The sequence below is a fragment of the Mustela nigripes genome, chromosome 12, assembly GCF_022355385.1.
Source record: "Mustela nigripes isolate SB6536 chromosome 12, MUSNIG.SB6536, whole genome shotgun sequence".
Classification (NCBI taxonomy): domain Eukaryota; kingdom Metazoa; phylum Chordata; class Mammalia; order Carnivora; family Mustelidae; genus Mustela; species Mustela nigripes.
Window position 1 is genome coordinate 117,411,203 of NC_081568.1, and position 14,009 is coordinate 117,425,211.

At 37.9% G+C, this 14,009-nt stretch overlaps 1 protein-coding gene across 14 annotated transcripts in view; it reads right to left on the reverse strand.

Moving 5' to 3' along the window:
• MCTP1 (multiple C2 and transmembrane domain containing 1) overlaps positions 1-14,009 on the reverse strand; it is a 527,358-nt gene that overhangs the window by 92,462 nt on the left and 420,887 nt on the right. For all 14 annotated transcript variants that reach the window (XM_059418251.1, XM_059418249.1, XM_059418246.1 and 11 more), the window contains one exon: positions 3,230-3,349. In XM_059418251.1, the coding sequence (XP_059274234.1) occupies positions 3,230-3,349 (120 nt within the window). The remainder of the gene's footprint in view (positions 1-3,229; positions 3,350-14,009) is intronic.

Sequence of the window (14,009 nt, forward strand, 5' to 3'; positions counted from 1 at the left end):
TCCTAATTGAATGTTCTCAGCTAAATGTACAAATGATTTTTTTTTCCCCCCATGAGAGGAAATTTGCCTGCCCGCCCACTTTCCCTCCTTCTCTCGCTCTCTTTTAAAACAAGAAAGTTTCTGGAATCACGCAGTGGTGTGATTAATGTACTTCAGAGATTACCTAAAGTTTGCACACATGCTGAGAGATTCTGCATGCTTTGGGGGATGGCAATAAGGACTTAGGGCAGAACACCACTCCTCCAGTGCTATGCACTACGGTGTAGAGCCAGTTAGACACAGCATGGGAGCCCCCGTCAATATTTGGCCTTGATTTACATATATATGTATGCACGTGTATATGAATGTATAGGTATATGCATAGATGTGTGTGTGTGTGTGTGTGTGTGTATAATCTATAACCAGCAAGGTGTAATCCAGACTCGTTTGCAAAAGGAGCAACAAGTTCAAATGCACAGCTAGGTATGGGAGAAGACACTTAATTAGAAAAAATGAATTTAAGAGTTTTATATTGTCTCAACTGAACCACTGCATAAAAAAACGGAATGAAGTGTTGTGATTGCTGCTCTGGTGTCTAGGAAGAACAGACTACGTGGACTGTGTGTTTTGGGCCAATAAAAGGCAGTTACTGAGAGTTATGGAGTAGAGCCGGCATTCCATGAAACTTGGACTATGGACTGTTACACAGTGGACTGTGCTGAGGAATCAAAAGTCCATGGTTAGAGGGGGAGCTCTGTTAGAGATGTGTCTAATAGAAAAGATCCGGTAAATACAAGTTTGGAAATGGATTTTGAGGAAAAAAGGGCAGTAGAGAAATTTACATATTCTGTAACTTTTCTTTCTTTCTTTCTTTCCTTCTTCCTTCCTTCAGCTTTTATTTATTTGACAGAGACAGCAATAGAAGGAATACAAGCAAGGGGAGTAGAAGAGGGAGGAGGAGGATTCCTGACAAGCAGGGAGCCCGACCGACACAGGGCTTGATCCCAGGACCCTGGGATCATGACCAGAGTCCAAGGCAGAGGCTTAACAACTGAGCCACCTAGGCAACCCTGGAACTCTTCAATAGAAATACAAATTCTTAGAGATTTGGAAGCACAAGGGGATATATTATATGTGACTCTTTTCCCTCTACAAGTATACCTTTCCAGGCAAGGCAGCTATATTCTGGAGAAGATAACAAGTAAAATCCATAGTTACAGAATTTTTCAGTAAGAATACTCAAACCAATGACTAAGTATTGACGATAAATCTCCTCATAGGATTAAGAAGCTGAAACTAAATTACCACTTTTTCTTATTTGCAAATAATCTTATTTGCAAATTTGTCTCAAGGCAACTGAATGAAAAGTAGATATTCTTCTCTCTCGACAATCTCCCTGAAATAAATGGTACAAAAAAGCAATTGTCTGAGAGAGTCCCATTTTCTTAAAGAAAACATCCTGGATTAATTGACAAGAGTACCTATTTGTCCCCATGACACCAATGCTTATGGCATTTGAGGCTTGTCTCTCAGTGTGCAATTTAAATATATACCCATAAAATCTTTGCCAGTAATAACTTCTTGTCTGTTGATACTGCCTAACCATTAAAATCTCTATTAACAATCTCACGTTGGATTTGATGAACCTTACAGAAAATGTTTTCAACACTTCAGTCTTGCAAGACACTTGCTAGGTAAAGCGGGAAATGCAATGATGAACTAAGAGTTCCCTCCCCCAAATTTACAATCCCATGAGAGGAACAAATATATATATAAATAAAAGAGTAAAATAAACATGGTGTGCTGTTGGCAACTTTGCTATGTGTGTGGTGGCTACGTCTCAGGATTTTTCTTTTATTTTGATGATAATTTTTTTCTGAAGAAGTATATTCACCTGGTGTTACCAGCTGAAGTGTAGTTTGCTTGAATTATTTTGTAGAGATATTTATTTATTTATTTATTTAGAGACCAAGCTTGTGCATGTGAGCAGGGGGAGGGTAGAGAGCGAGTGGGAAAGAGAGTCTCCAGCAGACTGAGTGTTGAGCATGGAGAGCAACGCAGGGCTCGACCTCAGGACCCAGAGTCCATGCCCTGAGCAAAAATCAAGAGCTGGATGCCTAACTGACTGAGCCACCCAGGCACCCCTGCTTGAGTTATGTAAAAGGGAGAAGTTTCAGGTCACAGGTATGTCTGTGTAAACATTATGCTGCTGTTATTATGAAGTATTATAGAATACTGTTAAACTGATGATCAGATAACTTTGGTTCCTGCACCATTATGGACATGGTAGATGGCAAAACCTCCCGATTATAAATCAAATGTAGATCCTCAATGGAAAAAAAAAATCTATGTAATCTGATGAAGACAAACAGTCACCAAATAGATTCTCACATTTCTACAAACCTTTAAATTCTTCTCAATAGAAATCTATGAAGTTATCAAATTGCAAATATCCTATTTGGAGAGGACACCTCCCTCCCATTCATTTATATATTGGAAAGCTTTTTGAAGTCGTATGTTCACCAAGGGTGTTGTGACTGAGGTACTGTAAGAGGAGTAAAAGTTGGCAGAAGAACAAGAGATACCATTATTATGTAGCTAGCTTCTGCTTGCTCTAAAACTCTTTTTGAGAGAGAAGTGGTCTTACAGATTCTAAAAATTTTCAAAAATGCCAGAGAGGGCAAGTGGGTTCAGAATAACTTTCCCTACTTTATCCTCCAGCTGTACTCCTGATACACCCCTGACACCAAGACAGATATTTGCTGTAATGCAGTGAATTTTCATTGAATTAAGGTACTTTATGCACTTTCCCAGGCCAACAAATCATCAATCTTTTCTTCCTTCCAAAGACAGACTACAGAGAAAGGTCTTAAATAAAATACATTCATTTGGTCTGATCATAAATAATTTTATGACATTACATCTTAACTCAAGATTAAGACATAAAAACAAATGACAGTAAAAGAAATACTCATTTGAAATAACCCATTTATAATTAAAAGTCATAGCTCATTCTTTGGTATGCTCTCGATTTTAGTGCCTACCAAGATGAGTCATGGTATAAATAGGTGAATCCTTTCTCTGATGTTAGGGCCAAAGGGTTGTTAATTTTGAACTGATTAAGACTTTCCTCTAAACTCAAGTGTTTATGAACAGAATTTCTGGTTTGTAAAATTAAATCAATGTTGATTCTGTCAGAGGGACGAAGAATAACAACAAAACACATACGAATAAGAAAGCAGAAACTTACCGTATCACGTTGCCTGTTATCTTTCCCTGATATTATCAAGAAGTAGTTCCATGTCAATAGTAACAACAGAACCAGTGGTATCATGTAGAGCTCAAAGTTCCAGACAACAAAGAGAAAGAGCTGGAGGAGAAAGAGAGAAAAAAAGATGAGTCAATTCTGACTTTCATTAAATGGACTCTCTTATCCACATCCTACTTCAAAAACACAAAACTAAATGCTTCAGAACGGAAAGATTTATCTGGAAAACAAAGCCTTGAGGACTTGTTAGGCATTGTTCTAAAAGCACCACGGATCCCTGGAAAGTTAGTGTTAAGATTTTTACTTTGCTTAATTTCTATGAAGGAAAACCAATATCATTACCCTGACAACAGATAATTTTAATTTTTTTCATCTAGTGAAACTATTGTCAGGTTGGACAAAACAGAGTTTAAAAAAAAAAAAAAAGGCTGCCAAATGAGCTTCACTACATTGTCAGACATAACTGGTCTATATGCCTTAATGATAAAGAAGGAATCACTGTTTAATATCATGGACTTTTTTTTTTTTTTTTAAATCTCACAATGCAACACACATAATAGGCAGATTAAAATACCAAGTCTGCACCACAGAGCCAAAGAGCTCACATTATGAATAAAAGCACTGCTACCAATAAGTCTAAAAATAGGTTAGCTTAACATTTAACACTACCATAGAAATCAAACACCTATTTAAAAAATAGAATAAGTTTGTCAAAGGAAATTTTTAAATGTCTATGCATATTAAATTTGAAAACTACCAACTTTCTATGTATATAAATTATTTTTTAATTGTAAGACAATTAGATTATGAACTCACCTAGCCTGGCAGGAGGAGCCACTCTAAGATCATCTGCATTGTAAAATCAGCAGCAATGTGTACAGAATGTGTCTTGTCCTTGTGACTGCATGCCATCCCCCCAAACCCCCACCTTGACTCTCTTATAATTCTGCAGAGATCATCTAAACTCTCTAGATTTGTGGCTCCAGCTGCCAAGCAAGGCAACATTAAGTCAAATGATTTCGTGGCGGTACTGAAGAGCTGGATCATTCTGTTCGATTCCTAATGCATCCTCCCCTCAGTTTCTGCCTCTGTAAAATGGGGCTGAGAAGAGTATCCACCTGACAGGTTGTGAAAACTAAACAGCTGGCCTGTGTTAGGTTACCACACTGCGTGGTACCCAGTCAGTGCTCCAAAAATATTTGTGTTGTTGTGTAAATGTTTATCGATCACTTACGAAATTCAGAAAGTTAACTAGGGATAATCCTTAGTCCATGACTGAAAACTGGAAAGTCATCTGCCTACTGAGATTTAGCTGAACCATAATGTGAGTGGAAATTTGAGCCGGGTGGTTGGGGTAACACAGACATCAGGTGTTTGACAGGCCAGGAGGGTTAGGAGCAGTGCCCTGAGAACACTCATGTCTCAGGGCACCATGGACATTTTACAGCCTTCTTAATATGCTTCAGCCAAGCCTACCATGTAGCAAGATGATGGAGAAAAATCAACCTGTGCAGAGGGGTAGAGAAACCCATGGCCTAAGGACTGGAAGACAGATTCTAGGCATTAGAAAGTCACTCTGCCTCCTTAGTGTTTTCATTTCTAAACACACGGGTCTATAGACCTGATAATCTTTAACATCCCTTCCCTAATATTTAAAATGATTTCATGGCATTACTGTGACATCTGTTGCTATTGTTCTTGTTTTATGTGACATTAAATCCTGAATTCTTGGGATATTTATAACCCAGATGGACACCAACAAATAATGACTTAGTAACCCAAGAAATGACTTCTGGACAGAAGCAACTGGCAACTATAGATTCAAGTTCCTGAATAAGAAAAATCTCAAATATATCGGTGCATGAGACACAAGTCTCATCTTTACTTTCACAAGTAGAAGGATTTCCAGAAAAATAAAATATTTCTATTTAATTTTTGAAATTTATGCAATATATATAAAGATGATACAAATTATAATTGATGGTTATGATTATTTTATTAAAATGTGTTTTTAAAAGATAATTATTTATTCAGGAAATGAATTAAGGCAAATTTGACAGACATGAACACATGTGAACAGGAAAATTATTTTTGGCTAGAATCCATATTAATTCTTTACATATTTATTTGCAAAATTTAGGCAGTTACTAGAATATAAGCTCTTTAAGAATAAGGACTTTGGGGGCGCCCTGGTGGCTCAGTGGGTTAAAGCCGCTGCCTTCGGCTCAGGTCGTGATCCCAGGGTCCTGGGATCGAGCCCCGCATGGAGCCCCGCATCGGGCTCTCTGCTCAGTGGGGTGCCTGCTTCCTCCTCTCTCTCTGCCTACTTGTGATCTCTGTCTGTCAAATAAATAAATAAAATCTTTAAAAAAAAAAAAAGAATAAGGACTTTTTCTTTCTGTTCACTCTTCTACCCCCAGAGCACAGAACAGTGCTTAGAAATAGAAGGTATTCAATAAGTATATATTTGTTGCATTAATGAATAAATGGGCACTGGGTTCCCAAAGTCTTTTAACATAAGTCTACTTTATTATTGTTTTATTAAAAGTGCTATATAGCCATTCTATGACATCAAGTAACTTTGTGAAAGTGTATTCAGAATTACAGCCTTTGATGACACTAACCAATTTCTCACTAAGGCACATAAAGATTCTCTTTCTATTCTGGCCATGAAGTTATAAACTGACTTATATATTACGGTCTGACCACTGTCTTTCCTTTTGGAACTTCCTCTATGCTTGTCTTTTCTAAGGACATTCACATGACTTGGGGTGTTCTGGCCTCACAGATGGGACTCAGATGATTCCATAACAATATGTCACCAATCGTATTCATTTGAAATTTATTAAGCGCAGATATTCCATCCTGTAGTGTCCACTCACTGGCGTTAGAGTTCTGACTTTATTCCAGAATAAAGTTACTTGGAATGTCTATATGTTGGTGTTAGTTGGAGAACAGGTATTGCATAGAAAAAACTTTCTAGATGATAACCAAGTAATCAAGACACCTATCATGCCTTTTTCTTCTCTAGATACAACATCACTAGTTGCTTAAAGCACCAGTCCACAAGGTATGGTTTCTAGGGATGTCTCCATTGTGGACATCATCCTCTCATCACATCTAAATCCATAAGCAAGCAATAACTTTCTTAAAATACAGTGCTCAGAACTGACATGACACATTAATACCTGTGGTATTTATAAACTTAACAACATGAGCACCAGAACATAAGATGGGGAAAGATACAGAAGAGAGAGAGAAAGGTAGAATTACATTAGTTTCATAGATCTTGGTAATGGAAAAATAATCTTCCCTATTTTTTTTTCTTTTAGAATCTAATATTTAGGGGGCACCTGGATGGCTCAGTTGGTTAAGCAACTGCCTTCGGCTCAGGTCACGATCTCAGGGTCCTGGGATCGAGTCCCACATCGGGCTCCCTGCTCAGCAGGAAGTCTGCTTCTCTCACTGACCTCTCTACTCTCATGCTCTCTCTCTTTCATTGTCTCTCTCTACCTCTCAAATAAATAAATAAAATATTTAAAAAAAAGAATCTAATATTTAGGTAACTAAGTAAGGGAACTCTGCTATTGAGAATGCCTTAAAAAAAAAAAAACAAGAGAGCTTTGAATAAACTCTGAGTATAAAAGTATTCATTTTTAAAATTCAACACCTAACTGGAGATTTCAAAAGGTCAAAGTAAATAGGAACATAAAGACCGATTAACAACAAAATATACTTACTGAACATTTACTATGTGATACACAATAGCTGATGTTCAAAATTAAGATACAGCATTGTCTTTAGATTCAGATTGCTGTAGTGAATGGTTGCATTCACTATAGTATTAGTGATTATTATAATACTATATGAATGCAACCATTCACATGCAAGACATTCACATGTCTCCACATGCAAGCTTCCCTTCACTCAGGGCCCACCTGCATTGAGATTGATGCTTTCCTACCAAAAAGCCACAATAACACTCAAGACCAGGTCCTCACTGTTGTCCTAGGGCAGCATATGAAAGACCTCTGAGAAAACCCAGGAAAGCTAAGACACTATAGGAACTATCCTTGGTCCTGACTTCACTTATTCCTAAGATTGAGAGAAAAAAGTCAGATATCGTAACAGGCTAAAATGGGGTGGAAAAAGAAATCTAGGTACAATTAAAACACACACACACACACACACACACCCCTGGCACATTCGCAGAATATAAATACAAACCATAAAAATCCTAACATTTATCCTGACCCATACTTCTAGAACCCAACTGAAGCTGGTCCAAACTGCTGACCCACAGAATCATCACTAAATAAATGGTAATTGCTTTAAGCTTCTAATTATGGGGTGGTTTGTTATACAGCAAAAGCTAACTGATACATATTCTTTTTCCAAAGAGACAATAGTGTATAATAAATATGGTCTGGACCAGAAGACTGAAGAAGTGGTTTGAGTTCCATTTCTGCTGTTTGATCATCACAGGACTTTGAGCAAGTCAGTTATTCTCTTTTATTTGAGTCTATTATTTATCAAATGGAGATGGAAACACCTGCCTATTTCACAAGCTGGCTGTGGGGAATAACTCCTGTAATGTATGTGGAAACGTTTTATCACAATGTACTCAGTAAGTTCAAGTATTATCAGTTTGATGCTTTTCATATTTAAAATTGTTTCTGAAAAATTCAGAGACTTTATAAACTAATACTCCAAGAATGGTCATTATCATAACTTCAAGCAGTTATAGAAGATGCGTGGTATCTTTTCAGGGATCTGTGTGCAAAAAGGATATGTTGGAAGGAAATCATAAGTGTTCGATAGCAGGGTTGCTGTTAAAGTTTCCGCTAATAGCTGAAACAAGAAAAATCCAGGTCTTCACATAAACTCATGATTTCTAATAAATGACATTATCTCACACTGGAGTTCACATATTGTGAGTTCTTTCTTTGGAGTTCACATATTGTGATCTCCAGCCTTAATCAGGCTTTTAAACATCAACCATTTTAAACAACCTCATGCCCCTAGATATAAAAGAAACTTGTTCTGGACTAGCAGATTTTTGACGGTCAATTCCTGTTGATATATATATATATATTTTGCTTTTAAATCCTAATACTTTTTATCTAAATCAATGTTATCTTGCTTATGACAGCACCAACATCACAGAAAGCAATTATTCAGTGTCTATTTGGGCTAACTTTAAAAGCTATCTAAATTTAATCATAAATATTCAGAGTAGCTTTTTTGAAAATCTATAATTTAGTAAAAGCTAAATAATATAATTCATCCTAACAAATGTCTTATATCACATTACCTAAAACAAACTTTAGGGAAAAAGTCCATAGAGGCAGGCTGGGAAGGCAGAGATTACTGTGCTTGTTTTGCAAGTAGGTAAATTGAGGCTCAAATTTAAGACTTGTCTATAGACACCTGCTACTGGGTGGCAGAGCCAGGTCTTCTGATCTCCAGTCCAGTGTGTTTTTCCACCAGTACTCCACTGTCTCTCAGGGGAAGGATTTTTTATAGTGAATATTGATGCTCAAAAGTTATTAATTATTTACGGACTGATCATTCAGTTTGTAGATTTTCTGTATGTCTGTTTCTTTCCTTCTTCTTGCTCTGGGGTAACTACTTTTACATTAGTGCAAAGAAACAGAATACCACTCTTAGGTATTCTGGTAAAGGTTTTGCTTGGCAGAGAGGTCAACAAATAATGGTCAAAATGAGGTTTGCAGTGCCCAATTTCATTCTTCCCCTTTCTCACTATCTTGCATGGCTCTGAATCATCAAAAGTTGGCTATTCACAAGACTTCTATTAAACAGGGTTTTCTTCTGTCCAAAATGTTTAGAAGAGGTTAGCAAGGTGCCAGTACAGCCATAGATTAGAAAATGAATGAGCCAATTACATTTTTACAGATAAAAAAAGAAAAAGCCTTACTTTTTCACATGAAGATTAAACAAAAAAAAAGAAAACCTTTTTCACTCAGAAGCTAGATGAAGATGGGCTGAGGCTTTTCACTCCTATTTAAACAAGGCAAATTATGTCAAGTAGAGTGAATGATTCAAAATATTAAGATTGTAGAGCAACACCATTTCTTAGGAGGTGCAAGACATGCATGATTTTTCTTTCTTTGAGCCTGGGGTCTTAAGAGTCCCAGGCAGGACAGGGCCATTCACATTTATCCCATCAATTGATGCTCTCATTGAAGAGCAGTGGAAGATGCCTGCTTTCAATGATCATTCAGTGCAACACATGACCGCATCCCTGGGGGAGAACACTTCAAAAAAATCATTTAAGTTGGAATATTGAATATCCTATTCTTTTGCAAACTACAGTATATTTTAAAAAGAAATCTCATCCAAAATGATTAACACTTCCTACTGTTCAGGAAAAAAGCCTGCCCTTTCAGACTAACAGCTGTGGATCATTAGCTCTCCAGTGATGAGATGTGTTTGATGAGTATTTTTCTTTCTAATTAAGAGATGAGATTCTCTATTTGACTGTCTCTTCAGAACGAAGTGAAGAAAAAAACTCCCTGCCTACATGGAAAGGCCCTCTCCTACAAAACAATTAATTATTTCACGGCCCTTTTAGAAAATCCTTTCCCTCCCTAATTTCAATTCATTTTTTTTTTCTTAAACTTAACACATTCACACTCAGGCCTTCACAGTATTAACCCATTTTTCACCCAGCATTCCCTCTCTGGTGTCTTCCTGTTTGTTTCACCACCCAATAATATCTACTTCAGGTAAAAGAGAATGAGGAAATGTATCAAAAGTACATATATGCTAAACCTAACAGAGAACATCTGGTATGGGAATATTCTCTGATTCAAGAGAGGCCTCAAATTAGAGAGATGATAAATACATAACATTTGCTTGTTCAGGAACTAGGCAGTGCTTTAAAACAAACCAAAAACAATAGCAAAAAACTCTAAGGTGTTTAGCAGTACATTAAAAAAATCAAAAAAACAAAAAAGAAAAAGACAACCACCATCACCACCACCACCACCACCAAAAACTGTTTAAGGTAATCTGTCCTTAAAAGGAAAGTATTTCAGAACGCCTGGGTGGCTCAGTGGTTAAGCTGGTGTCTGCCTTCAGGCTCAGGTCATGGTCCCAAGGTCCTGGGATCAAATCCTATGTCTGGCTCCTTGCTCATCAGGGACCCTACTTCTCCCTCTACCTGCTGTTCCCCCCTGCTTGTGCTCTCTTTCTTTCTGACAAGTAAAAAAATAAAATCTTAAGAAAAAAAGGAAAGTATTTCAACTCTACCAATAAGACTGGCCTTAAAGAAGAAAGCTAGGGAATGTAAAGTGGGACCTAAAAATACAGTTTTTCTTGTTGAAAAAACCATCCGCCAGGTTATAAAATTCTCAAATTAAAAATATGATTCAAGAGTATAGTAAAAAGCAAATGAAAGAACTCTTGGCAAATTAATCCCATCAAATGCTTCTTTAAATCCTTTTAGGTGCGGGGAGAGAAAGGAGGGAAGGCAGGGAGAGGGTCCACTTTCAAACATTTGGGTAATATGCCGCCACATCCTTCCCCCATGGTTCATTTGGAACTATGCGGTGATATTTTTCATTGCCACAGTGGAGTAGTGGAAGAGGGGAGATACTGGCATTTAGTGAAACACCTTCTCCTATGCAGAAGAGTGCTGCCCAGTGAAAAGCTTTCCTGTCCCAAATGTTACCCCAAGTCCTTTGAGAAACACTGCCAATTCTCTCACACAGACAATAGGTCATCCTCAACTGAGCAAAGAAGAAACAGTATGTATATCAACAAATGTACAGAATGGAGTGCCTGGGTGGCTCAGTCAGATGCCCAATTCTTGGTTCTGACTTAGGTCATGACCTCAGGGTCAGGGTATGGAGCCCCTACCTCAGGGCTCTGCACTTGGCGGGGGAGAGTCTGCTTGGAATCCTCTCTCCCTTTGCCCTACACCCCTACCCCAGCTCGCTCTCTCTAAATAAAATCCTCAAAAGAAGTATACACAAAAGAAGGGTAGATCTATTTCCCAGATGATGGCATGAATTCTGACTTAAGGATTTAGGGTTAGAGAGGAGTAGAGAAAAAACCTTCACTCAGTCATTAGCATTTTCTCTAGCCTCTTTCACACCATCTATTAGCATTTAACATTTCTTACAAATATGGCTAAAGAAGAACTAGAGGTTAACCCACTCTACCCATTTAGTCTCCCTCAGATTAAGTCAGACCAGTCTTCAGAACTTCATCTTCTGGGAAGGGTTGGTTTTGCCTTGATTTAAATAGCCAGATGGCATCACCACCTGCTCTGAAGTCTTTATTTCTGGTTGGTTCTGCTACAGCCCTTGCTACCACCTCCAATGAAAAGAGGAGAGAAGACAGGCAAAATGAACCTGATTAATTCCCAGCGGAGCAACAGCTTTTTCAAGGTGGTTTCAAAGTAGGAGATGTTGCTCTTTTGAAGAGAGGTTTTTGCTTGGTTTGGACTGTTCTCTAAAAAAACAGTGGGGAAAGGGTGACAACCTCAGACCCACTGGATTGCTCCAACTTGTTTTGCTGTTTTCTGGGATCATTCAGTCCACAATGATACAAGGAGTCTTACCATGTCCAAAAGAGCCTCTTATGAATGTTCATATACCATGGCTTCTCTTCCCTTCTCTCAACTGGGATGAGAATTATGACCGTTCCCTCTACTCTTTTTTTTTTTTTTTTTTGAGTAGTTTCACCCAGACGTCAAACTGATAAGACCATTGGTATGGTGTGTTTTGTTGTGCTTTGGTGTGTGTCTGTGTGTCTGTGTGTTCAGACCAAAAAAAAAGTCAAAACACACTCTCCATTAAATGATCCCTTATATTGACGAGGTATAATAAATCAAGAGAACCATCTATCTCTTTTCTGATGACAGGAGGGATATATGGTTAGGAGTAGGGGAAAAAAAGAGAGAGAAACTGGTTGGTGTGTTGGCAAAGCTTTGAATTGAATGTACATACTCTAACTTAGGTTATTATTTGCTCATAGTGTTGCAAATTCATTGTTTCTTAAGATTTACTTAGACTACTTATAAATACAGACCAGTACCTTCTAATTCCATACTTCGTGAAACCATACACTGGGTTTTTAAATCGCTTCCTAAAACTTAAAGTCCATAATCTCAGTATACCCAGGTCCTTTTGCAAAGCATAGCTTGACTCCGTCTATTAAGAAGCGCATGTGACAAGGAGATAGAACTCATTTGAGGATGTCTTACATACGACCCACAGGAACACCTACTGAAGATGGACCCAGATCACCTCAAAGATGGTGCTATCAACCAATTGTAGCATAGTGCACACCACTTTCCTTAATAGAACTATTCTATCCGTAGAAACTGCCAGCCAGGAGGCTTGGGAACTTATTTATTTAGATTTTTTTTTCTTTTTCAGCTTACAACTTGTACAGATATTTCATGTCATTTTTATCAAAGTCAGAGATGAAAGGCTCTGGCTTTGCTTTGAGAACACTGACAACTTCAAAATGTAAAACCCAGAGTACGTCCAACTGAAGCATCACACCAACCACACAGGAAGAACTGATAAGAAACCTCTGCAATGTTTCGAGTTTAATATTTAGAACAGTTGGGATGTAGAATCAAAGTGACAAATGCTTATAGATGCCTGGAGACTGGATTCTCTGAGGCCCCCTTCATTAGAAATTAGTACATCACCCAGTAGTTTGTAATGCCCACCATAGGATCAGATATAGTTATGTTTTTAGTTTTAATAGCCTTATTAGTCACAGAAGTTCTGCTCGTTCAAAATCAGGCTGCATGCAAAGTCATTTCTTGCAGATTGCAAATCAACACATATTTACTATATTGTTTTAAATGATCACACATAAATAATGAAGAGGAATTGGTACTGTGTGGTCCATGAAGAGGTTGTTGTTAGCAAGTAATGACTGCTTTAAAAGATACTGAAGGACTAGCCAAAGAAACATGGAAGAATGTGTTAAGGCTGTTAAGCGCCCTGAAGCTTATCCTTCTCTAGGGTCACATTTCTCTAGGCTGCAACTCGTTCTGAAAGGGCCCATGACTGTCTCACTAGTAAAGGGAGAGAATATTCCATGATTTAATTTTAAAAAATTACTTTAATGTTGTTTCTCAATTTATTTTTGCCTTATCTACGCCTCCAGTGCCAATGAAAAAGGCATCTTTTTTCATGATATTCAAGTCATGATATAATGTTCTGGTATCTCTTCCTCTTGTTATTTTTTATTTTTATTTTTTAAAGATTTTATTTATTTGACAGAGAGATCACAAGTAGGCAGAGAGGCAGGCAGAGAGACAGAGGGAAGCAGAGTCCCTAGTGAGCAGAGAGCATGTTGTGGGGTTCAATCCCAGGACCCTGAGATCATGACCTGAGCCGAAGGCAGAGGCTTAACCCACTGAGCCACCCAGGTGCCTCTCCTCCTCTTTTTTTAAATTCTTAAACTATTACTTAGCAAATTACTGGATTAAATGTGTAAGTAATATCATTTGGGGATACTGTCACAAAAATATGCCATTTATATATTTCTATATATTTTCTAAATAATATGATTTGGGGATTTTTTTTTTAAAGATTTTTATTTATTTATTTGATAGACAGAGATCACAAGTAGGCAGAGAGGCAGGCAGAGAGAGAGGAGGAAGCAGGCTCCCCGCTGAGCAGAGAGCCTGATGTGGGGCTGGATCCCAGGACCCTGAGATCATGACCTGAGCTGAAGGCAGAGGATTAAACCACTGAGCCACCCAGGC